This window comes from Crocuta crocuta, unplaced genomic scaffold, assembly GCF_008692635.1.
Source record: "Crocuta crocuta isolate KB4526 unplaced genomic scaffold, BGI_CrCroc_1.0 scaffold112, whole genome shotgun sequence".
In the NCBI taxonomy this organism is placed as follows: Eukaryota; Metazoa; Chordata; class Mammalia; order Carnivora; family Hyaenidae; genus Crocuta; species Crocuta crocuta.
The window spans coordinates 656,649-684,041 of NW_027528818.1; the positions used below are offsets into that span (position 1 = coordinate 656,649).

Here is a 27,393-nt window from a genome sequence, read left to right on the forward strand (position 1 = left end):
CGCCCCATGGTCCCTGCTCCTGTGTGAATTAGGTGGAGGAGATGGGGGAGAGGATCTTTCATGATTCTGTGAGAAAGCAAATGAAATGATCAGCTCCAGAGTGAGAGATCCCTTTGTTGTGAAAGAACAGAGAGGTGATGTTAATGACCAGTGACAAACGCATCCCTACCCCCCAGCCCCTCCCAACCTGGCAGAGTGGAAACCTTTTAATGAGCAAGGCCTTGCTGCAACTGAATTTCATTTTATATGGTTATTTCTGAGAAATATATGCTTTGGGGGACCCAGAATCTCTTCAACTATTTTTTTCAAAAAGCCACAGTGGGGTGCTGTAGCGACAGGATCTCACCATTAACTTTTAATTTCTTTGCTTTTGTTGGTCACTTAACATTATTTAAAAGTATGTTTTGGCTGGTGAATAATGCTTTTGGATTGCATTCAGAATGCATAAACAGCTGTAGTAAAACTTGCTCTGTTGGAAAGGAAACCTACGCAGAGGGGCCAGGTAGTGCAGTGGATTAACGAACTAGCCTCTAACCTTTGTTAGACCTGGGTTCAAATCCCACTGAGGTCACCACTGGAAGACGAGGAGTCAGTTCTGTTTTGGTTTTGAAATTCCAATCCCTTGTTTGTCCAGATCCCACAACTCCCCGGATCATTTGGCCCAAATCTACACAATTGGCAGTTTCCACACAAGGGAGGGGCAGTCCTGAAATAGCAGGGTGTAGCAGGTCAGCCCTGAAGTACATTGGCAGCGCTGAATGGGGAAGTTAACATGCTTACGAGCACCTGCCAGCTCGAAGCCTGGCTCCGGCCAGTGCAATGATTTCCTCACTTTTTCAGGCACTAAATTTGGGTAGGGACAGGAAGCGAAAAGTTCCTTACAATTTCTACAGGTATTGTGCATGCAAGACTGGAGCTGGATTGAAAAGTCTGCATTCTTCCATTGCCCACATCAGAATCTGGAGCCTGGTGGAGCCACATTTGGAAACCCGGGTTTCCAATGTGCTTGGTGGAGAGGCGACCTTGGTTTTTCTCCCACTCTGCTTTGCTTTCTTCATATGTAATTTTGTTCAAGCCACTTACCCTGGGGTCTCAGTCTCCCTGTCTGTGAAACGGGAATACTCCGGAGACGTCGTTTTCTGCATCCTTAATTACCCAGAGAAGCATTTTGAAAATTGAAATTATGTTTGCAAAACATAACTAATTCTCTGAGTGACAATAATTGGGTACATGCAACTTATTATCGTGAAAGGAACTGCCTGACGGGTTGTGTCTTTTGACCCCCAACTAGTAATTATGTAAGTTCGAATTGTGCTGGGCTTGTATTTTCTCTGAAGACCAACCGAGATGAGGTGACTAGAATATTAGGAGGGTTCTACTAGAAACAGCCTCCATTGGCGGACTTATGAGTGTGGCTCTAATAATGGGCTCTTAACCTACATGGACCTGTTATGTTTAGGGACGGACCTCATTACCTGGAGCACAGTAATGAAACGTTCCTCTGGTGGTGGTATTTCCTGGGCCGGCCCTGGCACTGTGAGGAGATTGTTGACGAATAGTCAGGGTGTACAACGAGGCGTTTTCCGTAAGCACATGGTGGACAGCTCACTGTTCTTGCTTCTCCGTCAGGTTCATCAGCACCAGGACCGGGGAGAGACCTTTCAGTGCCAGCTATGCCCTTTTACCTCCTCACGCCACTTCAGCCTGAAACTCCACATGCGCTGCCATCAGCACTTCCTGAGGACAGAAGCCAAGGTGAAGGAGGAGATCCCAGACCCAGATGTCAAGGGATCTCCCCACCTCAGTGACAGTGCCTGCCTGGGGCAGCAAAGGGAAGGAGGAGGGACAGAGCTAGTGGGGACCATGATGACGTCCAACACTCCAGAGAGGACTAGCCAGGGTGGGGCTGGCGTCTCACCTTTGCTGGTGAAGGAGGAACCCAAGGAAGATAACGGCCTGCCAACCTCCTTTTCTCTGAATGCTGCCGACAGGCCGGCCAACCACACAAAGCTGAAAGACCCCTCCGAGTATGTGGCCAACAGTGCGTCAGCATTGTTCAGCCAGGACATCTCTGTTAAGATGGCGTCTGATTTTCTCATGAAGCTGTCAGGTACTTGAATAGGGTTGTATTCTCTCTCTCCCTCGCTCCCTCTCTCTTTCTCTACCAGGATTTCCATCCGTAAAATGAGCTGGTAGTACTAGATGATTTCAGGGGCCCTTTGAATTCTAATAGTTTGCACTTTCATGAATTTTCTCCTTGCCTTTTTTTTTTACCCCCAGCCCTTTGGAAGTAGGCATCTCTGTGGTTTGGGTCTAGAAACAACAGATCTTGTTGATTTCCTTCTGGCTTTTTCTCTTTATGGGTTCTTGTTATGGGGGACAGGTCACATGATGAGCCAAACTGGTGACAGTTCTTTGTGTGACCTTGGGCCGTATTTACCTTTGTCTCTGCATTTGGTTCTGTTAAAGTGCTTGTAAGGAACATCTCAGTTTGCATTACTCAAGTTCTTCAGTGCCTTAATTTGAAAGAGTTTTAAAGGATGCATAAAGTCTCTGTATAGATCTGGAGACTACTGTTGGGAGTTATAATTTTAAAATTTGAGCAAATGACAAAGATGATCTCTACATTATTCTTTCCCCTGGAAACATTTTAATTGCAGGAGAATATGCCTAACATGAAATTTGCCATTTTAACCATTGTGAAGTGTGTAGGTCTTTGGCATTAAGTGCATTCCTGTTGTGTAACCATCACCAGGGTCCATCTCCAGAACGTTTCATCATCCCACACAGAAACCTTGTATCCATTAAACAATAATCTCCCATAGTACCCTCCCCACAGCCCCTGGAAACCACTCTTCTACTTTCTGCCTCTGTGAATTTAAGTACGTTAGGTGCCTCATGTAAACTGAAATTTAAGAAAAAACCACTTTTTAAAAAAATATTCTTTCTCACCTGCCCCATTGCCTTTTGGAAAGAGGATGAAATATGTTATAAATATTTATTACTAATTGACATCGCATTTGCATCATCAAATTATACATGATGTTTCTTAGTCTTTTTGTCCTTTCCTTTTTTCCACCTCGATTTCTTTGGTTAAGTTGTGGAGTTGAATAGGGGGTGTGGCGGAATAGGGAGCACTGTTTTTCCCGACTGTTTGGAAATGATAAAACACGATGTGGGACTGTGTTTCTACTGTAGTTACATTTTTAAAAGTATGATTTTAAATTGTAAAAGAGATGTGGAAGGGGGGGGAAGGTCGGCTGAGAGTTGGTTCTGTCTTTCAGTGAAGATGGCAGTCCCCACGATGATTTCCAAATGCCATTTCGGCTCTTTGGAGATTGACAATACCCTTTTAAATGGAGAATAATTGGTCACCGCCTTCCTTTAAATGGACTGTGAGTCACATTTCACTAAATGTCATTGCCAGGTGAATTAGAGGTTCAGCTTCACTCCCTCAGAAGTCCCTTTGCTCAGTGACACTTCAGTCAGGGCTCTTGGAATGTCCCCAGCACCCCAGATCTTTGCCCCTCTGGAGGGTGCAACACTAGTTTGTAGTCATGAAGAAAGGTAGGGGACGGAAATGAGGCGTCAGAAATAACCAGAGGAGTCAACAGTGAGATAAGGCAACCTGCCTACCCGCAGCCGGGGGTGGGGGGAGTCCTCTGCTGGAACCGGTCAGGCCCCCTAGAGCAAAGGGCATCTCTCTGTGACCTTGAAGGACAGTGGGCTCTCTCTCCCTCCCTACCCTTCTGCCTGCCTTCTCCCTGTTCCACCCCAGTCTAGGGGAAATGTGCTTGTAGAGTCTTCGAGTTTTATATTTAAACATTTTTGCAAATGTGGGCAAATGCACACTTATAATTTTCTTTTTGCTGCAGATCATTCTGGTGGCGTCTTCCTTGATGGTCTCGCCCACCAGTATTGTAGCCAGAGGGGCTCCTTTTCTGAGCTCCTCTAGTGCACTCCCAAAGGATGGAATGCAAAAGGCATATTCACTTAGCATGGTTTCCACATGGGACATTTTCTTACTTAACAGACAGAGGGAGACTAAGGAGGGGTGAGTAGCTCTTAGTACTGGGGTTACTGCCTTTGCTCCAGGACTGCAGGAAGTTTTTAAATCTGGAGGAGGGGGAGAGGCGGTGAGGGAAGGATTGGTCTTTGCATAAAACATTGGTGTATGATCCACTACTCCCGCTGGGCTCAGGCTGTAATTAGCTCCAGACCCAACCTCAGGGAGCATAAGATACAGCCTCCTGAGGGCCAGCACTGCAAACAAGAAGGACTGAAGAGAAGCCGGTCGGTAGGTTGGGGGTGAAAGACCCTGTGCTGAAGCCTTACACTGCGTTCTGTTTTCTCAGTTAGTTATTGATGGTACTTGTTTGCAGTTTGGCAGCCGGAGTATTTACTGACTGATCAATGGGCATAAGAAAACAGATAACAAATGCACACTCTTTATGCAAAAGGCCCATGCAGTTATTTTATGGTGGCTTACTAGAGGTCTTGAAACCTGACTTGTATGCACTGTTACCTAGCAACCTGTTACAAAGTCACCGGGGAGTGAGATGCATCGGTAATTTTTTTTGTGTGTGCATATTTGGATGTAAATGTAAACTTGGTGACTGTGGCGGTGCAGCCCACAGGAGGAGAAGAGATGTTAAAAGGAAAGGAATACATTTTCCGGAGGGATTTTTTTTTTCCTTTAATTCCACTAACTCTCTGGTCAGTTGGGCCTTATCATTGATAGCTGCTGTCACTGTGGTGCTCTACCTGGCTGTGTCTGTGAATGTGATCATGGGACCGAAAGGCCAGATCCCAGGGAGCTGTGGCTGAGTTTCTAGCTCTCGCCGTCGTCAGACGTAGCGCAGCAGTGGTCAGTATGAGGCCTTGTCCCTCAGCATCATAACGGCGCCATTGTTCTTGCGACGAATTTTGGAGCTGGGCTCTGTGCGTGCACCTGCTGGTATTGTAGGGTGCAGCTGTTTGTGGGCACCGAGTCCGCGAGTCTCTGTGCCAGCCACATCACTGCAGAACTGGAGCACAGTGACAAATTCAGGGGTGTACATACCTACTTGTTTCCCAAAGGGAGACAGAAAACACTTGATTCTTTCTTGCTTGGTTATTAAGGGACGTCTTTCTTGCTCCTTCAACTAAAACTGAGCATACAGATGGCTTAATGGAACCCAGAGGGAGTAAAATATCGCTGGTAGAATGCCGTTTGAAACAGACTCTAAATCCTTCTCCCACCCCACCTCCGTTTTGAGGTTTCCCAGTATATGTGATTGTGAAATCAGACCCCCTTCTCCGATCTATCAGCTAGTCCTCTGCCTGAGCCCACACTTAACATTCCATAGTCCTTCAAGATTAATGTGGCTCCGTAGAACCGAGCCTCCCAGGCTCAGCCTGTAATTGATTCAGAGAAGAGGACAGGGAAGCCCCCGCTGCTGGCTTTCCGGGCTGATGGAAAAAATCATTTTGTAAACTTCGCTCAGGGTTTCAGCCTAGGAGGCAGGCTGAGGGCTGCAGCCCTACATATTTGCATAGATCTTTCTTGGGAGCTGGAAGGCCTAGGCAGGTCGTGGAATGTCAGAACAAGTGACCTAGTGGTCGCATGACTGGGGTGTGCTGGGGAAAGGTGCTCACCCAACCGCAGAGCGCTTCAGTTCCTGCTGCTTCTGAGCCTTCTCTTCCTTAACTAGGGGCAGTTCTAAACTAGCCGCACATTATATTTCCCTGGGGGAGTTTCTGAAAAATGCCAGGCCCCTCCCCACTCCCAGAAGTTACCATTTAATTAGTCTAGGAAAGGGCATAGTCATTGGTATTTTCTTTAAAAACCTCAAAGGAAAGAATGGTTCCGTCGGTTAAGATTTTGACTTTGGCTCGGGTCATGGTCTCATGGTTCGTGAGTTTGAGCCCTGCGTTGGGCTCTGTGCTGACAGTGCGGAGCCTGCTAAGGATTCTCTCTCTCTCCTTCTCTCTCTGCCCTTCCCCCACTTGTGCTCGCTCTCTTTCTCTTTCAAAATAAGTAAATAAACTTTCAAAATTAAAAAATTAAATGAAATCTTCAAATGACTCTAATGTGTAGCCAGGACTGAGGCTCATTGACATGAAATATGAACTTGGTACCTGAGAAAGTTTTTTCGGTACAGCTTGGTTTTGTAGGGTTTTTAGTTTTTTGTTTTGTTGTTGTTTGTATGTTTGTTTAAGTAAAGCTCTCTTCCCTTACTTTCCTTTTTACTTTTTTTTTAAATGTTTACTTATTTTTGAGAGACAGAGCATGAGCAGGGAAAGGGCAGAGAGAGGAGACACAGAAAATGAGGCAGGCTCCAGACTCTGAGCTGTTAGCACAGAGGCCGATGCAGGGCTCGAACTCACGAGTCAGGTGAGATCATGACCTGAGCCGAAGTCGGCTGCATCACCGACTGAGCCAGCCAGGCGCCCCTCTACCCTTACTTTCTACCACAGACCACGAAAAGGGGCCTGGTGTATGAGATGGGTCTGGGACATTCACCACAGGTCAAGGTTGACATGAATAAGTGACCCGGGTGAGTCATGTCCCTTGAGCACCTTGTTCTCCCTTGTGGGGCCTCATGACAGGAGAGTGAAAAGAGGCATCTTCGTGTTCTCCAGTTAGAAACAGAAAGTCTTGAGACTCCTCTAGAGCATCAAAGAGCCGGGAGTGTCATCATTAGGTCCCTGATTAACAGTTGCTTGCAACAGTCTTTACATCATTTCTCTTCTTCAGAGCTACACTCTTCAAGATAGAAAATTTAATTCTAACTCTCCATTTGTAACCAAGGAGTTGACAGAAACTTGGCATCTCCATCGTGGGCTGGGAATATCTTTTTGTCACCGGTTTTCCAAAATAAAAGATACAAGTCATTTCAACTATTTTTAATTTGGAAAACTGGCAAAAAAAATTTTTTTATACTGTCTCCCACATTGTATTAATTTTATAAAATTGAGTCCAAAATAATTCTAACTAGGCAGAGATGGCATTTTTAAAGCAGGGACTTACCAGTGGGTACAGGCCGAGTTGTTTCTGGTTTATTAGGAGATCAGCCGTTAAAATGGCAAAGGCTTTCTTGTATAAATACAGGTGATTTAGCGAATGGGTTTGTGTCCTATCTTGCCATTTCCTGCAGGCCTTTGTTCTTTCTGCTTCCATCTACACACAATTGGATGCATCTGCCCTTATGATACAGTTAGTCTGTAAATGGCAGCTGCCCTATCGGGTGATGCCTTTGTTTGCGCTGCTGGAGAAGGAGGGATGGGAGAGGCCCATAAACCAGGTAGCCCTTACCGCTCGTTGGCTCTGATTGGCTTTCAATAAAACATCTTTACAAATGAGCTTCTTGTAAGTAAATGCTGTCCTCCCGTCTGTCGTGCCTTCAGGCTTCAGTGCCAGTGGCCAGGGGCTCCCGCTCCCTGAATGTGCTTTCCCCGGTGAATTTATTTCTAACCACCTTCCCTTATGCCCTCAGCTTGGCCCTTTTTATTTTATTTCATCTTATTGTCTTAAGATTTTTTTTTTAAGGAATCTCTACGTAGACCCAACGTGGGCTCGAATTTACAGCCCGGAGATCACGAATCGTGTGCTCCACACCGACTGAACCAACCAGGCACCCTGGCCCTACTTTTTAACCCTGCCCTGCTTTTCTCATGATGGGCATTCACGGGTCATGTGACTGAACTTCTTGGTGTCGGAAGTGGCATATTAGGGCCGTATCCGTTGTAGGCAGCCTGAACGCCCTTCTGAAATCCTGGATATTTTTGATCCCCAGTGGTGATTCATATATATGAGAGAGAGAATGTGACCCCTGGTTTTCAATGACTTGTTACTCCATGAGACAAGGACTGATGTGAGTCACAAAAGGAGCAGGTAGCATTATAAGAAAGTGGCGCCTGAAGTTATACACACATCTGTGGAGACTTTGTGACATCTACTCATTCTTTCTTATTTTTCCTTGACAATCACTGTGTACTGCTTACTCTGTGCCATTTAAGTTATTTGAACTTCATAACAACTCTATAGATAGATAGTATTAGTAGTCCCATTTTACAGATGAAAACCGAGACACAGATTAAGAGACTTGACCAAGTTTACACTTCTAATAAGTGACAGAGCTGTTTCAGCGTTCCCTCCCCTGGGCTGCCTGTACCCCAAATCACAAAGTAAGGAGGCAGCACAATCAAACTTGGCTGTGTTCTTTGCCCTTGTTTGCTGTTGCAGAGTTGAGTCCCCAGCAGGGAGCCATTCTCTGAATGCTCTATGTTAGACACCATTGGAAGTTGCATTAATTCTTTTAGGCTTTTCAGGAATTACTTAGTGCGAATAGTAAAAACAGTAAGGCCAACTAATATTTCCGTAGGGCTTCACAGTGCATGGCGTATTTCCAAATACATTGTCTCCTGACAAGCATGTAGACAAAGAGCAAGACTCAATGAGATTAACTGTAAAAGGGTCATGACTGGAATCCAGATCCTTCTTTCCTCACTGTCTTGGATGGAGTATACCTAGTTCTAGAATTGCCCTGAGAATAATGTTTTATCTTGATAGAGCCTTGGGAAAATGTACCAAAGTCTGTGTTTCTGCAAACCTGAATCCAAGACATTTTCTTCCTTTCTTCAAAAGTACATTTTCTTCTACTTGTTACTGTTCGTTCCTATTGTTACTATTTCTACTGCTGTTTTCATATTACTAGTCAAATGCGTCTATGGGGAGCCGGGCACTGTGCCAACAGCTTCATGTAATTTCTCATTTAACCCCTCTTGAAAGCCTAGAGGTCACTACTATTAAACCTATTTTATAGATGAGGAAGTTGAGGCTTAAAAGGTTTTAGCTACAAGGGACAGAGCAAAGATTCAGCTCTGCCTAACTGCAAAGCCTTGGCTCATGACCACTTAATTAGCTATTACCTAATTTTTTTTCTCAGTTGAGCGAACTGTCTTTTGACCTCCGTCTGCTTCGCTGTTTATTTTCCTTGGCTTTGAACCATGGCATCATTTCTAATGCATGCTAATTCAGTCACTAATCCAGTTCAATTTTTTGTGTCTTCAAAATATATCTACAATTCATCCCTCAGTGTGCAACGCCTCCTGGCCATCAGCTCACACCTAGCTAGCTTACCCCTTTAACTCTCTCTCTGGTGCCTTCTCCACCCCAGCTGCCCACTTCCAGGCCCTCCAGTGACATTCTAACAAGACTCTTCTAATATTTCTTCTAATACCTCTTGCATCAGGTTATGCCCCTGCCTGGTTTCTTTCTACAGAGTAACTGTATCTTCACTCCTCTCCAGAAAAATACTAGTCTTCACTAGCTCATATGTAACACCTCTCACTACCGTCTCTCTACTTTCACTCATGTTCTAGGGGTCTGGTAATTTGAACTGTGGAGTTCCACATATCTTCCCTCTTGTTAGGTAAAATGGGGGAGGGGGACAATAAGAATTTTCAAAAAAGAATAATTATGTTCTTAAAACTAAATGAATTATGTTAATGCACCTCTGACCCACGATGGCTCTGTATCTTTGTAGAGAATTTCTAGCAATGTGGGGGCCCAGTCCTTTGATACTCTTTCCTACTGTGTGGCCTATGCAAATGCTGGCCATCCTTCAAAGAATATTTTGGTTCCCATTTCTTCAGTCGAGCCTTTTCCTGTTATTCTGGTCTTTACTGCCAACCGTCCCGCCCCCTGTGAATTCCAGTGATATTTAGAGTTTTTATCGCTAAGGTTAGTGATGGTATTATTTGCATAGTTCATTCTATTGAATGTTGCTATGGTATGTATTGGGGAGGCGGAGGGAACAGATAATGTTTCTTTTGTAACATCTTTATCTTTGTATCATCCACAATGCATTTCATGATGGATTAAAAGAAAGATAGTCCATTAATCATATTCTAGAAGTCAGGTTTCTTGAGGCTGTGATACTATTTCACCTAAAAAAGATTGGCAAATTCACAACCAGCTCCATAGTGCTGTAAGAAAGAAGATGGAGCAGAGTGGTGGTTGGTGGAAAGGAAGCAGGCTGTTCAAAGGGAGCCTTGAAGGCTATGAGTCCGTTGGTGTGGTCTCGGGTCCCGTATTCCAGGCCCTCAGCTTGTCAGACCAAGTCTAAGAACTGGAGTCTGTCACACAGCAGGTTTAGTAACAAACCACTCCACAGTTTAGCAGCTCAAACTAATCGCCATTTACTTAGCTTATGGTTTCGTGAATTCGCATTTTGGGCATGGTTTGAACTGGGTGCTTCTTTGGGTCTCTCCAGGCTGGCTGCACCATCTAAAGTCTGTTGCTACATGGGCTGGAGGAGACTTGGTGTAGGATCTAAGATGGCTTCTCCCCGTTCCCCAGAGTCTCTCATCCTTCAGCAGGCTAGCCCAGGCTCATTCCTATGGCAGCGGGCACGGTTCCAGAGGAGAGAGTGGAAGTGCACGAGGCCTCTGGAGGCTAGGCTGAGAACTGGCTCAACCTCACTTCCATCACTTTCTGTTGACCAAGGCAAGCCGCAGCTCCAGCCCAGATTCAGGGAGTGGGAGAATGGACTACACCTCTTGGTGGGAGGAGCTGCATAGTCCATTACAAGGGGGTGGAGTTTCAGGGAGGGAATCCTTATGGCCTTTTTTTTTTTTAAAGTAAGCTCTGCATCATGACCCGAAGATCAAGTGTCACATGGTCTACCAACCAGGCTAGCCAGGCGCCCCTCCATTATGGCCATTTTATAGTCTACCGCAGCCCAGAGTTCCTCAGACTCCCTGGGTGTTCCACAATGACAAAAATCATGTAACAACTGATGTATAAACCAGAATGTCAGTGTGGTAATTTAAAATGACAAGTGTAACAATCAAGAGGAGATGTCATTTGGGGCAGATGGTCACCAACTTCCCTGAAAAGTGTTGGAAATATATTATCCAATCTCTAAGTTTTCTTTTTCGAGCCTCAAGCCACTTCATGCTGTTCATACATACAAATCACTTCACTACTGTTCATACATTTCATTCTTTGTACGTGTTAATAGAATGAATTTAAAATACTGCTTTCTTTCACATTTACTTGCGCCTTGATTGGTTCTTCAGGACCTGCTCTTCCTGCTCTTGACATGGGAGATATCCTGTCTGTTAAGCGGATTACTGTAGGTAGCTACTTTTGCTCATTATGTGTTGATTTTCTAGTTTAGTTCATGGAGGAAAACCTTATTTATTTATTTTACCGTTCTTGAGGCGCCGCTCATTGTTATTACCCTTGACCCTGCCCTAGAGGCTGTTTTGTTTCCCTCTTGTCACTGTGTCATTGTGAGTGTACAGTGGTCAGTCGTAGTTGTCATAGGGAACCTGTGTGGTCTTGCTTTCAGACACTGATACAGAAATAAAGATAAGCCCAGGTGGGGATTAATGAGAAATCTGACCTGGTTAAAAACTTCACTAAACACTAATTATAAAACTACTTAAGGCAAATTAAGTAGTTTACCTTATTAGAGAGCAAGATTTAAAAATATTTACCTAATGTTTTAAACATTCTATTTGAATATAATATGCTTAACATCTAAAAGCAGTGCTCTACTATAATTAATTATTATTGACTTAAATCTTGGCTTTTTTTATAATTTTAGAAGGCAGTGTATTTTTATCTCACCGAAAGTGCATCAGGCTGTCAAATAATCCCAGGTCCCACCAGATCATACGTGCTTAACGTATACTGATAAGGAGACTTGTGTAGTTGTTTGTAATATGGGGAGGTGAGCTCTGATTGCGTTTCTATCTTTAATGAGCTGTGCGATTTTCAACAGGTCATATCATTCTCTGAGCCTGTGTTTACTTATCATGAAATAAAGGAAGAGAAAACAGTAATGGTTTTCACTTCATTGTTTAAAGAATGAACTCATTTTTCAAACAAAATCTGAAGTGCAGACTCACTATGTAAAACACATAGAATGTGTATTTTTTAATATAACTTTATTTTTTAACTTCACATTTGTTGTATATTTTTATTCAAAAAGTCCAGCAGTCAGAACCAAGTTGCTACGTGATAAGCATACAACACGCAATGAATGTTATGGTCGGGAGAGGCCATGTAGCAGCATGAACCCCTAGGATGTTTCTGAATTTCTTTTGCCGCATGCACTTCCAAGAAATACCACTTTACACAGGGATGTGGTGGCAAATGAGAGTAGACTTCTAACAATTCACCTTGTAATCTCAAGATGCCTTTAATGAAATTTATTCAGCTGCTTGAAAGAAGAGTACAATAATGAAAAGTTTTTGCTTCCAAGTTAACAGCATTTAGCAACTGCCCTCATTCCTTAGGAAGCATTTAAAACTTGCTCCATGCAGTAAAGCCACCTGTAATTTCAGTAGTAACTGCTTTGGTATTGCTCCATGAACTGTCACTTGGAAATTTATTTAATCTCTGTAGTCTCCAATTCCTCAGCTGCAAAATGGGGATAGTAGTAAGGTTGTTGTGAAGATCCAATAAGTTATTTCAAATAAATTAACACTTAGCATACTTCTTGGCCCATTTTAAGTGCTTTATAAAAGATAGACCCAATATATCTGTCTGTCTGCACATGCCTGTCTGTTTGTCAGCCACGATCAGAAGCTTCACCAAAGCAGATAAACTTGAACCCACCCTGGCATTTAGTTTAAGGTAGTGGGTTTCATTCAGAGGTGTGCATGGGGGATAGTAGGTAGTGATTTTTTGTTTTCATGACATGATAGTGCTGTTGGCATCTAGTGGGTAGAAGCCATAGATGCTGCTAAACATCCTACAGTGCATGGGACTGTCCCCCGCAGCAGATTATCCTGCCCAGAATGTCAGTGGTGCTGAGGTTGAGAAAGCCTGATGAAGACATGCACACAGACTCCAGGAAGATCACAGTCGTACACTTTGAAGTGGACCACATGGGCCGGCCGGAATTTTTTGAAAGATCAGTGGATAGCCAAGCACCTCCTTGTGAATGACATATTCCTAGAGTTCTGCCACTCCTGTGATGCAGGAGGAACTGCGTTAAAAGTGATTCCAAACTGAATTCACTTGTCAACACAAGTAAACGTTAGTGGTCTCCATTATAACACAGATGATGTTACACATTTTTAAATTAGCTTAAATAATCTTAAAAACTTAAATTTGAAGCAAACGTTTGTTGGGACCCCTGAAGCTTATCCTAGGATTCCTTGGAACACTATTTGAAAACTGCCAATCTGTGGCCCCTTTCAGGTCCAAGAGTCTTTGGCTGTGCTTAAGGGTGAGGTAGTAAATAAAATCTTTAATGGCCTACAGTTTTCATGTAGCATTTCAGCATTCCCAAAATTGCCAGATTCTTTTTTTGAATTTTTAAAAATGTTTATTATGTATCTTTGGGAGAGAGAGAGACAGAGGAGACACAAGAGGAGGAGGAGCGGGGCGGGGGGGGGGACAGAATCAGAAGGAGGCTCCAGGTTCTGAGCTGTCAGCAGAGCCCGATGTGGGGCTTGAACCCAAGAACTGTGAGATCATGACCTGAGCCCAAGTCAGACACGTAACCCATTGAGTCACCTAGGCACCATAGAAAATCGCCAGATTCAGAGCTGAGAGTCCTGTGTTATTAAATGCAGGGAAAGTGTCGTCTTCCTTCACCAGAGGGAATGGACAAAACAGCAGAAGCAGCCATGGTGCGGTCCGTTCTTCCTCTTCCACCTTCTTCGTCTGATCTTGACAAAATTCCTTCCTGGAGAAGAGGCACATTTTCCGTCCCTTAACTCTCTGTCATGTCCCACCTTTCCCTTTCTCATTAACAAAGCCTTGTTCACTCCGAATCTCTTATTTCCAAAACCCATAATCCAACCGCTTAGGATCGTATCCCTCTCAGAGGCGCTTGGAGAGGAAGGAGAGAGCTTAGGTGCATTTTCGGCCAGAAATCCTGAAGCCTGGTGTCTCTGTTATCTGGAAGGTTTGGTTTGTTAACCTCTTAGGACCTTAGTTCCCTCACTTATAAAATAAGGACAGTAATAACACTTACCTCCTGTGAATGATGGAAGGACCATTTCCTGTTAACTATTCAAATGCTAGGTGTGTGCATTATTATTAAGGACGCTTGTAGAATTGCCCTGGGGGGAGTTGGGGGACTTAGAAGGGATCTCAACATGAACTGTTGACACTTTGCTATAAAGAGGGGTTTTTTTATACTTAATTAATCTCTGCCTATTACATTTGGAAATTTGGAATAATTTTATCCCAGTGGCTTTCCCATTCATTTCCCATATGAACCTTTATCTTACATCCTGTATAAATCCTCAAAAAGATTATTTGTTTCCTTTAAGTGGCAGCCCAGCTCAACTGAGTGTGTGAACTTACAGATACACGTAATTTACAATCAAAGTGGCCCAGGCCCTAAAATGTTTGGAATGGAGAAGGGGCCTCTTAATTAATGGGGCTTCCTCACTGCATTAAAAGTGGAGTATCTGGAGACTTTAGGATACATAAAAAGAAGCCAGGGTAAGGGCTATCAAAGTCTTTTATGAATTGAGTCCCATATGTTCACAGATCTTTGTGCTGGGAAGAATGAAGTAAAGACTAGGCAGTGGATTTTAAATAGTTCCTTTTTTCTTAGCAGTTTTCCCAAACAAACAAACAAACAAAAATCTTTAATTCCACTTTTTTCTGTAGAAAGGGAATGGGTTTTTTTAAAAGTAAGATTTAAAAAACCCAAAAGTAAGATAATAAAAAACTATGGCAATTATTCAGTCAGATTAATTTTAAAATGTAAGCTTTATGTACTGTTTTTAGTATAAATATTTCTGATAATTAAAAAATAAGAGGCTAAGTCGGTTAAGCATCTGACTTTGGCTCAGGTCATGATGTCATAGTGTTTAGGTTTGAGCCCCGCATCAGGCTCTGTGCTGACAGCTCGGAGGCTGGAGCCTACTTCAGATTCTGTGTGTGTCTGTCTCTCTGCCTTTCCTCTGCTCACACTCTGTCTCTCTCTCTGTCTCTCAAAAATAAACAAACATTTAAAAAAATTTTAAATAAGAGGATAGCCCTCATATTTCTATTTTACGTCTGTTTGGGAAATTATGAGTGTTTGGGAAATTAAAGTGCTGACAGCTCAGAGTTTCCCACATTTTTTTGTGATCTGTTATTAGCTATATTTACATTTCCCTAGCACATTACTAGTTTTATGTCATTCTTGACATTGTCAGAATGAAAACCATGTATGAAATGTCTGCACATTTATAATCCAACAGCATACTAGCTTGCCTATTGTTTCTTTAAATGTCTTACTGAAGTTCTGTTAAATCTGGGTTGTACTAACAATGCTAATTTTTTTTCTTAAATCTTATGTAGCATGTATTGTGACTAATAACTTCAGAAGCTAGTTACATCTTCAGAGAGCATCAGCTTAAGGTTGCTCTCTCCAGAAATTGGGATTTGATTCTGGACTTCCATAGCTTATCTCTTTTCTAACCTTATCTTCGAATTTTAAAAGTTTTAAAATAAAAGATACAGAAACACTTTTAAAAGTACATAACTTTATATTATTCCTTCCTTCCCAAAGAATCACAGTTTCAGACTTCATAGACAACACACCACTTAATTATTCTGTTGTGACTAACTTCGATACTTTTGGAGAAGGATTTTATGAAGGGTTCTGGAAGAAAGGAATAGGGCCAGAGAAGATTTAGGAGGTGGCCAGAACCCCCTCCCTCCCGAAAGTGGTTGAATGGGGAGGAGAAGTATGTTAAATAAACAATGTCCTCTTAGGAGCTCCCCTCCTGGTTGAGGTCAGATACATGAGGATTACTCTAGGGACCATCATTTTTCTTTTTGGTTTAGATTCTGATAGCATTGTCCTCAAAGGGTCAAATTGTATTGTATTTTTAATTTTTTAAAAGTAATCTTGGGACGCTTAGGTGGCTCAGTCGGTTGAGGGTCCAACTTCAGTTTGGGTCATGATCTCATGTTTGTGAGTTCAAGCCCTGCATCAGGCTCTGTGCTGACAGCTCAGAGCCTGGAGCCTGCTTCAGATTCTGCGTCTCCCTCTCTCTCTGCCCCTCCCTCGCTAATGCTCTGTCTCTCTCTGTCTCGAAAATATATAACACATTAAAAAAAGTTTTTAGAAAAGTGATCTCTGTGCCCAGTGTGGGGCTCAAACTCAAAACCTTGAGGTCAAGAGTCACATGCTCTCCTCTCTGAGCTAGGCAGGTGCCCCAAATGACCAGATTTTAAGCACTTTTCTTGAAATTTTTCTGGACTCCTCCTTTAGTAATGCCTGAGTCCAAATGAATGATTATTCACAGACACCTCAGTAAGTGATGTGGTATAGCTAGCAAAGCTTTTATCTTTAGCTATAGGTTTTATTCTCAGTCTAATGATCAGATCCAAGGAAGACACTTCCAATATTTTGGGATTCTTAGTTTTTATTTCCCACAAGTAATTAGTGACCATCAGATGTCACTAATTTGTAGCTAACATATTTTATTAATTCCACAAATATATATTGAGCACCTACTATGTGCCAGGCACTGTTCTAGGTGCTCAAGATACATCAGTTGTAAAACAAAGATCGTTGCCTTCTTGAAGCCTACCCTTGAGTTAGAGGAACCGACCATAATGGTTAACATAATAAATTAAAAAATTATATGGTATATGGTTAGTCTGCTTGGGCTGCCGTAACAAAGTACCAGAGACTTGGTGACTTGAACAAAAGACACTTATCTGTCACAGTTCTGGAGGCTGGAAGTCTGATATGTTGATATCTGATATGGAAGTCTGATATGGCAAGTGTGGTTTCTCCTGAGGCTGCCCTTTTTGGTTGAAGATGTCCACCTTCTTGCTATGTCCTCCCATAATCTTCCCTCTGTGTGCATGCATCCCTGCTGTCTCTTCTTACAAGATATCATTCAGACCAGGTTCGAACCCCACCCTAATGGCCTCATATAACTTTAACTATTTCCCTATCTCCCCAAGTAGAGCCACAAAGTGGGTTAGAGCTTCAACATAAGAACTGGTGGGGGTGGGTACAATTCAGTCCTTAACAATAAGTTATCAAGCGATAAATATTTTGGAAAAAAAAAAAAGAAGATTCAAGTAAGGTAAGAGAGACTGGGTTTACTATGGGGTGGGGATTGCAATTCTGAATAGGATAGTCAGGGTCGACGTCATTGAGAAGGTGGTACTTGAAGGTCAAGTTACATTCACATGTTGTTATAACCCAGGGACCAACCAGAAGTGGAGGAGGAGGGGTGTGGTGGAGGCAGGAAAGGGTGGGGGCCCGTGAAGAATGTAGGGTGGGCAGCTGATAGAACTAGGTTCTAGTCCCAGCTCCGCATCTCTCTGGTGGTAAAACTTTCAAATGTCACCTTAGCCTTCCAAGGTCTAATTTCTAAATGTGCTGGCCTGTGTGAACTTGTGATTCCAGAATGTGTACCCTTAGAGGGAACAAGGGAGAAAGGACTTTATGGTGGTATACTGGTTAGGGTAGGCGGTGGGCAATAAGGCAAAAGCTTTTGGGGGTTTATCATCATCTTCTTTTTTTTGTTAAGCAGGAATGGGCTCTGGGTTCGCTGTAATAAGTGTTACTAAGAAATGTGTATTAGGATGAAATCTTCTTTCTCAAAAGACAAACCCAACTAATGTAACCAACCTAAAGTTCCTACTGCAAGGCCCATTGAAGGGGAGCAAGATGTCGGGGAAAGTGGCCAGTGGTGGAAGAGGTGCTTGTCTTCCTTCTTGGTCTTTCCCAGGGATTGAGTAGCTCAGTGGGTGAAGGCCTGTTGTGGTGTAGCCAAGCCACAGAATCCATCCCATAATAGACCAGTTAGCTCTGCCCTGACCGCACACTCCACACCAATCAACCATGCTAAAAATGGAAAAAGGACATTAGTGGAAAAACTGGTGAAATCTGAATAAAATCTGGAGTTTAGATCATAGCAATGTGAATTTCTGAATTCTGACAAACGCACCATGGTTAAGTAAGAGATGAGCATTGGGGAATGCTGGGCGAAGAATATATGGGAACTTCCTGAACCATCTTGCAACTTGTCTAGAATTCCAAAATCATTTCAAAATAAAAGATTTTCTGTTAAAAAATGCCCATCGCGAGGGGCGTCTGGCTGGCTTAGTCAGTGGAGCGTGTGACTCTTGATCTCAGGGTTGTGAGTTCAAGCCCCACGCTGGATGTGGAGGTTACTTAAAAATAAAATCCTTAAAAAAGTGCCCATCGTGGGCTTAGAGATGACTTGAACCGCAGATGTGGATTTATTCACGGTGACTGGGAAACAGTTCCAAATGCGTGCCCCAGTGTTTGAGGGTCAGGAGCGTCAGTTTATAATAAGGCAAGAGTGGGGTGTCTCCAGTCTGAGCTTTTATGTGGCAAATTCATCATCACCTTACCACCCCACCCCAGGTTTTTGCTTTGGGGACTGCCTCTGACTCATGTTTATGTTGAATATTTTCTGGCAGGATAATTGCCTGAAAGCATTATTTTATAATAGGATTAAGTGGGAAGAATGCTCATAGGTCAGGGAGGCCGCAGCATATAAAGGAAAGAAGACATTTAGGGAAACTAGAGGGAAAATGACCACTTTGTAGAGGCAGCACTTCTTCAAATATGATAGATTCTGAAGATGCTCATGGAGTGTGTTGTATTTTTTCTGCCCAGGTCCCATACTATTTTGATCGGGTTGTGATCAATGCACTGATTATGCATTCCACATCTCATTAAGTCCGGGGACAGCTGAGAGGGGGTGTGGCCTTTTGTATATGTATATATACAATACCTCTCTTCTTCTGACAGCTGCAAATCAGAAGGAGCCCATGAATCTTAACTTTAAAGTGAAAGAGGAGCCGAAGGAAGAAGAGGCCTTGAGTGCCACTTTGCCTCGCTCCAGCTACGTGTTCAGCCCGGAATCTGAAGCGCCAGCCCCAGGCATCTCTGAGGATACCCTTAAGCCCCAGGAGGGGAAGGGGAATGTGCTAAGGCCGGATATGTCCGTCAAAGCAGCGTCCGAACTTCTCATGAAACTATCAGGTACTTGATTTATTCTAAAATATTCACATTCTGCTCATTTCATTTGAAGCCAGCTGGGCTGCTTCCCGCATGGGTTATAATTAGCATAATGGTGGCAAGAGCACATTATTGAGGTGAATTCAGGAATGACTGGATGCCTGGGCTCACGTTCCTGTGTTGTGTGTCCGAGTCTGTTTGCGGACATTCACTGTGTACCTGTCTCCTGAAATACAGCCTTCTTTTCCTGGAAATTGTTGGAAAACACTGTTGCTTTCTGAGATGATGCAGGTCATAATCTTAAGTGGGTTCTAATGACATTCAAAGCACTTCTACTAATTGATCAAAATATCTATTCTTTCTTGATAGAGGACCTTTCTTTTTGTGTGTATTTGTACTGTATTCGTTAAGAACCATTAAAAATATTTTTCTTAATTTAATAAGCAGTTGAGATGGCACTTGAAGTAATTACCAATAGAGTGGCAATAAGAGATTTTATGAAGAGAAAATTTCATAATGGAATATTATAATAATTAATCTAAGTTCTTGCGATGAATGAATAATATTTTGGTAGTATATAAATGTAATCCCAGCCCGTCAGCAGTAAGAGAAATGGGTTATAATTGGAAATTCATGTATTTTGGGTTCTTTTCCATGCGGCCTCCCACTGCCTCTTCAAAACAGGTAAAACTCAAAAGTATGGCTTTCAGAGCATGGAGAGAAAAGTTATACCAATAATAATAGTTACCAAGTCATACCCCAGCCTCAGCTCACTAAAGGTGATTTTTAGAAACTCTGTTCAAAATACTAATATGAGTCAAAAGCTCTTTCAGATTGTAACTTGCTGTGCTTAGAGGATGAAAGCAGGAAATATATTAGGGAGACTCCTTCCTGGTAATTTCATCAGCAAATCTGACTGTGTCTCTGGTTTACCAGTAGGTTGGGAAGTAAGAAATGAATAGTGATTTACTTAGAGCCATTATATCAGAACAGTTGAAATTCCTGTAGTTGCCAGTTGGTGGGGTTAAGAATTTCTTTCCTTTGATGTTAATTTAGCACACACTGGAACTTCAGGGGAATATGATTTATTACAGATAAAGCATGATACAGTCTTTACATCCTTATGATAGCCCTGTTTTTCTTTCTTTTTTTTTTTTAATGTTTTATTTATTTCTAGGAGAGAGAGAGACAGCGTGAGCAGGGGAGGGTCAGAGAGAGAGGGAGTCACAGACTGAAACAGGCTCCAGGCTCTGAGCTGGCAGTCAGCACAGAGCCCGACGCGGGGCTCGAACCCACGAACCGCGAGATCATGACCTAAGCGAAAGTCGGACGCTTAACCGACTAAGCCACCCAAGCGCCCCTATAGCCCTGTTTTTCTAAACTTCACAGTGATGGTTCAGCTTCTCTTAAGCAGATGGGAGGTCTAGCAAGACTGTACTGATTTTCAAAAGGTGAAAGTTTAAATAAAATGATGTTCCTGCCAACATATTTTCATATACTTGAGCCCTCCTTCCTGTGTCGAAAAGTCTCAGTGACGTAGAGTATAATGCCTGTTGTTTTTCTAGTCAGTTCAGAGGGGTCACACAGCTCTCTGATTCTTCTTGCATGGCATAGGCTTTCGTATGGCAGTGACCCTCTATCAACAGCGACTCTTGTTGGTAGGATCCTAGTGTATGCTATTTCTGTTTCAGAGTTTGCTATGCAACCAGTATTGTGAGCAGGGAGAGCTGGGATGGCACCAAAAGATAACATGCAAGAATAAGATTTCAAGAAACTTTTTTTTTTTTTTTTAAAGTAGGCTCCATGCCCAGTGTGGAGCCCAGTTCAGGGCTCTAATTCATGACCCTGAGCTAAGATCAAGAGTCAGATGCTTAACTGACTGAGCCACCCAGCGGCCCTGTGAAAAGATGTTCTTTAAGGAAGACATTTTATCCTGACCCTTTTAACAGATGTGATTTGAGACGCTGAAGTATGAAATCATTTCCTATATAATAATGATATCCCTCAAATAGAATATGGCCATACAGCCATGCACATTTACTGATCTTTGTGGACAACAGTGACCCTTCTGAATGTTTTTGTTGACTCACATCGGGTGCATGTGCTATGGGTTCAACGACAGTTGAATCTTATGACACAGTCGTTTTCCAAAAGGCATCTGCCCTGCTTCCTAGTGTGGAAATGAAAACTTGTTTGAATGACTAACATAACTCTTTTCTGTCCTGAAAAATTTCCCCAACATTCTTTGTGTAAGAGACTTAGGTGAAAGAGATATGCATCACAGCCCATATCCTCTATATGGTTGTGGTCTTCAGAGGCAGTCCAGGGCAATGGCTTCCATTCCACAAGCACTTTGCACTTAGAACTCCATACTTCTACATTCTAGCAGACTATGATCAGGTCAGCTGTGAAAAAGTTTCTCAGTTAGCCCTAAAACTAGACAAGTGACTTAAAAACAAGTGTCTTTCATTCCTAAGCCGTAAGGTAAAGAGGACTCACCCTTTATTCGGTTTAAAGTGGATATTACAGTTTCTAATCATGGATGGAGCAGTGCTCTTGGAAGAAGGATGTTGGGGAAAAACTTGCTATGCTTTCTCTCCTCAAGATGTAATATTAGCAATTTCAGGATTCATACCCTCAAAGACATCCAAGTAAAGGACTTGTTGGTGTCTTCAAATCCCCTTTCCCACGATAGTTCCTTTCCCTGCATAGACAAGAGGTCTTTCTCTTGTCCATGCATGGATGTCCTTGCACCCGTGCAGGTTAGTCAAGGCTGCATTAGGTTCACCTGGGCTAATACCCGCAAAGCCTTGCTGCAGGCATTCTCACAAACAGGAGTCCCTATTGCTTCCTGCCTTGTTAACTTTGATTTGTAGTCTCTGTGACATTGAAGAAAATCCTATCGGCCAGGAAGCGTTGGGTGAGAAAAGTATGCACCATGCATTATTATACATTTTTTTCTTCTTCCAGATTTGAGAAGACATGAAATAAAAAAGATTTTTCTTCCTTGTTGCTTATTTCCTTGAGATTAGAAGCTGTGATCTGCGGCGTAGGCCCTCTCAGTCTTTTCACTGAATTAATACGAGGAAGCTGGTCAACAATTTTGGCTGCCTCACTTCCAATTTTAAATTAATTTATGTTGACTCCTCAGTGATGGATGTTGGGCACAGGGCCTAGTGAAATATCATGTGAAACTTTCCTGTGCAGAGACACGTCTGTAGGTATATTGTTTTCCAAACTGACATTTACGCTTTATGGGAAAAACACAGATGAGGTAGAGGCTAGGCTAAATTTTTCATTAACTGTGTGTTTGGGAAAATCTGAGTTTTCTTCCTTCCTGCAGCTCAAGTTCTACTTCCAGTTGTTAATTGGGAAGTCAAGTGCCTGACAGCTGGGCCGAGTAAATTGATTACCATAAAGAAAGCAACTCACTCTAAGGAAACTGCTGGATGTCTGTGACTACCTGTTGTTATGGGACACAGACAGCCAAAACAATCAGACTTTTTTGCTAAAGCACATAGTTGCCAAAGATAATTCCCAGAAGTCTTGAAAAATCCCAAGTTTGATACAGAGGATGTGTAACATTAGACAGAGAGAATCCTGTCACTGTTAAACCCTGGGTTTGTAACGTCTAGTGACCTCACAAACTTATGGAACAGATGTGTTACCGCAGATGAGCTGCAGTGCGGAAGGCGACACAAAACTTGATCTCTGATGTGCTGTAAGAGAAGTAGCTAGACACACAGAGATAAAGAAATACCCCTTCTCCCTTTGGGGAGCCACATGTTTGCATGGGAATAAATATGTCAAATGTAATATGTATGTGGTTAAACCTAGAAGTAGTGGGTTAAGAATGCCATTTCAAAAATACGAATTCCACAAAAATAAAAGTTGAAGTTACTTCAGAAGCATTAATGAAAAACTAAGCACTTAAATTTATCTAACATGGTAAATACAGCCTAATATTAGACCTTAATTTGAAACACATCTATAGGTGTTCTTGTTTCTTTGCTTAAGGAAGGAAACTGAATTGATTTATATTTATTTCTGATTTACATTTATTTAGCCCAGTCTAGTCTTAGAGAGAAATATAGATTGTAATCACCTCATGTAGAGAAATCCAAGCAGGCCCTAGATTTGAAATACACAGCAATGTAGAATTCAGGGAATCTCCTGAGTAAGGTAGGGCTTCAGCTATGAAAAAGTTCTTTATTTTCTTATTTATTTATTTATTATAAATTTTTAAAGTAGTCTCTACCCCCAACATGGGGCTTGAACTCACGACCCCAAGATGAAGAGTCACATGCTCTACTGACTGAGGCAGCCAGGTGCCCCATAGCCATGAAATATTTAGAAGCAGATAAACTTGGGTATGATGAAGTTTAAGGTGAGTTTAAACTCTGGGGTGAACTGAAACAGAGAAGAAAGAGATCCCCAAATTGACTTTATTAACAGTTTTTAAAAATTTTTTATAACATTTATTCATTTTTGAGAGAGAGATCGAGTGTGGGTCGGGGAGGGGCAGAGAGCGATGGAGACAGAATCTGAGGCAGACTCCAGGCTCTGAGCTGTCAGCACAGAGCCCGACCTGGGGCTTAAACTCACACACAAGTGGGGAGTTCATGACCTGAGCCAAAGTCGGACGTTTAACCGACTGAGCCACCCAGGGGTCCCTATTAACAGGTTTAATTAAGGGCCTTCTGGTTGTACATAGTAAATCCTCTTCAGCAGGTTTAGGCAAGCCAGGGGAAGTCACTAGAAGATGCAGGTTTGGGATTAAGTTATGGAACCCCAGGGCAGGGATGCAGAAGGGTGTGAGTCTCTCACTGAAGCCAGGGTCTGGAGGACCACGTGGAAACCAGGAAGCTCTTGTTCTTTACCTCATCCCTGCTTCTCTGCGTATGCAGATGGACTTTTTTGATTACCCATTTCACATGGTAGGAAATGGCAATTTCTTGCAGCTTTCTGAGTGTGCCTTTTATTCTGCCAGACAGAAATTTCTTAGTCCCAATTCCAAATCCCAGCTGATTGCCTCAGCTCCAATTGGGATCCACAGTGGAAGCTTCTGCTTCCACTAGGAAGCTAAGGATAAGAGCATGCTGGGCAGAGATGGCTGTGGTCATGGAGGATGGCTGTGAGGGAGAAGGATCCCCAGAAATGCATCTTGGGTGGGCAAGAATGGGGGTGGCTTGGAACCAGGAAGATAAACAATACATGTGAACCACAAAAGTTTGAGGAGCAAATTATGGTAATTGCTGCTATTTAAATATTGAATGTAAATGGATTTTGGCCTTTGGGTGACTTGTACCTTTCTTTTATGGTAGAGTCTTGGGGAAGACCCGCCCAGCCAGGACTCTGTATGTGCTGAGGCACTGCTTCTCAAAGGGTGGTCCCCAGACTGGCAGAATCCGCATGGGTGGGGGAGGATAGGGGAATGTTCGAAATACAAAGTCTTGAACTCTACTCTGGACCTTGTTGAAACTGAGGTTGGAGGCCCAGCTCTGTGTTTTTGCAAGCCCTCCAAGTGAACCTGACAGCTACGTTTTGAGAATCACTGTGCCGAAGAAATGGCTGATTAAAGAAATAAATTTCGTCCATCTGAGAAGCATGCCTTACTTAAGGCTGACAGGGAAGAAAACTCTATTAAATGTACATTTTATTTTTTAAAAAGAGCCTCTCTTCAGTAGAGCTTCTTTTTAACTTATTCTGAAATAATGGTATCTGGGAACCGTTCTGTAGAAGGGCACATGTACCTAATAAGTCAAGATAGTGTTGGTCGTGAGCCTCGGATTAATACTGCTTTTTTTCAGTGTTCTTCGTTGTTAAATTTCATGGTTATTCCCGGGCAATGTTTGCTTTTGTACAGTTGAACGGTTTTTAGTATATTCACAGAGGTTTGCAGCCATCACCACGGCTAGTTACGCAACATTTTCGTCACCTGGGAAAGAACTCTGTATCCATTAGCAGTCACTCCTCACGCATCCCCATCCCACCGCCGACCCTAGGCAATCACCAGTCTGCTCTTTGTCTCTATAGATTTGCCCGTTCTGTACATTTCATATGAATGAAAACCTACAATATATGGTCTTTTGTAACTGCCTTCTTTCACCTAGCATAATGTTTTTAAGGTTCATCTCTGGTGCTCATCTGTAGTACTTTATTCCTTTTTATGGCTGAATAACATTCCATTGGAATAAATACATCAATAATTAGTATTAATTTTATATGTGGTATAAAATAGATATATGCCACGTTTTGTTTATCAAGTCATCTATTGATGAATGTTGGCTTGTTGCCCAACTTTTGGCTGCTGTGATCACTCATATACACGTTTTTTTTTTTCTTTTGGTGGACCCATGTTTAATTTCTCTTGGGTGTCTACCTAGGAGTGGAGCTACTGAATCAAATGGTAACTCCATGTGTAACACTTTGAGGAACCGTCAAACTGTTTGCCAAAGCAGCTGCACCATTTGACATTCCCACCAGCACTGTGTGAGAGTTCTAATTTTTCCATATCCTTGCCAAAACTTACTATTGTCTGTCTTTTTTATTATAGCCGTCATATTGGGTACCCACTGGTATTCCACTCTGGCTTTGATTTGCATTTCCTGATGACTGGGGATATTTTCACGTGCTTATTGGCCATTTTGTGTATCTGCTTTGGAGAAATGTCTATTCAAGTCCTTTTCCTGCTTTTTGAGTTACTTGTCTTTTTAGTCTTGAGTTGTAAAGGTTCCTTAGAAATTCTGGATGTAAGCCCTTTATGAGATACCTAATTTGCAAATATTTTCTCCCATTCTGCTGATTGTCTTTTCATTCTCTTGATGGCATTATTTGTGGCACAAAAGGTTTTAATTTTGAAATAGTCCAGGTTATCTCTCTTTTCTTTTGTGGCTTGTGAGCACCATCGTGTTTTCTGTAATTCCAAAAATTAAGTAAAAACGCAAAATAGTTTAATATTAAAATAAAAGCCTATCCTTGCTTATATGAGCACAGCATTTAATTTTCAGATAAAAAGCCTATGACAGCTAATTTATTTAATACAGATCTCCCTAGTGTAGTTGACCTGTCTGATTTCTGTATTTGCCATAGCATTCTATAATTCAGCCGATGGCAAAGGATATTTGTATGTCAGCTTTTGAAATGACTTACAATGAATGTGATTAGTAATGGTCTTACAACTAATGGCCAGATCACTGTCCTCATGCCATACATATCCTAAGCAACTCTCGGGATATGCATGTGTATGTATACGTATACATATACACATATATGGATATATATATATGTATATATGTATGTACACACAGATACACAGAAAACCCATAACTAGGGGAGTTCAACCTTTTTTTTAAGTTTATTTATTTATTTTGAGAGCGAGAGAGAGAGAGGGGAGGGGAGGGGCAGAGAGAGGAAGAGACAGAACCCCAAGAAGGCTCCGTGCTGTCAGCGCAGAGCCTGACATGGGGCTTGAACTCACAAACTGTGAGATCATGACCTGAGTCAAAATCAAGAGTCGGCCGCTTAACCAACTAAGCCACCCAGGCAGCCCAAGAGTTAAATCTTAAATAAGGACTTAGACTGTTTTTTTGGAACTTGAAAACTCAGTGAGAATTGAAGGTATTTGGAGTGTGAAAACCATGTCTTATACAAACAAGGAATGGATCACTTTAATAACATAAAAACATGCCATGTTTATATACCAAAGAGAATCATTTTCTTGAAGGTCTAGATCTTGTTAAACTGAATGGAGGTGCAGCAGTGTTATTTACCTGCCTGTTCAGGCAGACAGAATAGCAACTAGCCATGTGCAGTTCTGGAAGGACCATTGTTTTCTCAGCAAGAAGAAAGAACTTGCTTCGAAGGGATTCTCCTACCATCATTGGTGTTACCGTCAGTCTTTGACCAGTGTGCCGCCTTCTATTCATTTCAGAATGTCACACACCGTTTACAAGTCTTGAAGGGACACACCTGAAACGCTGTTGCTGCTCTGCTCCCCCACCTAATGCAGGAGCTTTTCCGGTTCACACCCCCAGGGCCAGCACCTCTGGGAACTCTTTTTCCCCGCAGAGCCCTCACTCCTCTGCTCACCCTTTTGCTTTCTTGACCCAGCTTCCTCCGCCTCCCACACTGAGGCCTGGGACTCAGAAGGACTGGACTCAAAAGGGCTCTTGTTTTATTATCATTTCCCTGTTGCATAGCTGCATATATTAATATGGCCATGAAGATTTGTATTGGCGTGTGTTTCCAGAAACCAGGCAAGAACTCTGAAAGGAAGTTTATAGGCTCCACCTTCGTTATAGATTCCTTTTCTGTTTGGCTGAACTGGGGGAGGCAAGGGTTTGATCACAGCTCTAAGGGTTGAGGGTAGGGCTGTAGGATGGCAGGGTGGGGGATGGGGGGTGGGGTGTGAGTAGGGCAG

At 42.6% G+C, this 27,393-nt stretch overlaps 1 protein-coding gene across 2 annotated transcripts in view; it reads left to right on the top strand.

Moving 5' to 3' along the window:
- ZNF827 (zinc finger protein 827) overlaps positions 1 to 27,393 on the top strand; it is a 168,745-nt gene that overhangs the window by 45,918 nt on the left and 95,434 nt on the right. For both annotated transcript variants that reach the window (XM_077755912.1, XM_077755911.1), the window contains exons 4-5: positions 1,630 to 2,110; positions 18,762 to 18,995. In XM_077755912.1, coding sequence (XP_077612038.1) covers positions 1,630 to 2,110; positions 18,762 to 18,995 — 715 coding nt within the window. The remainder of the gene's footprint in view (positions 1 to 1,629; positions 2,111 to 18,761; positions 18,996 to 27,393) is intronic.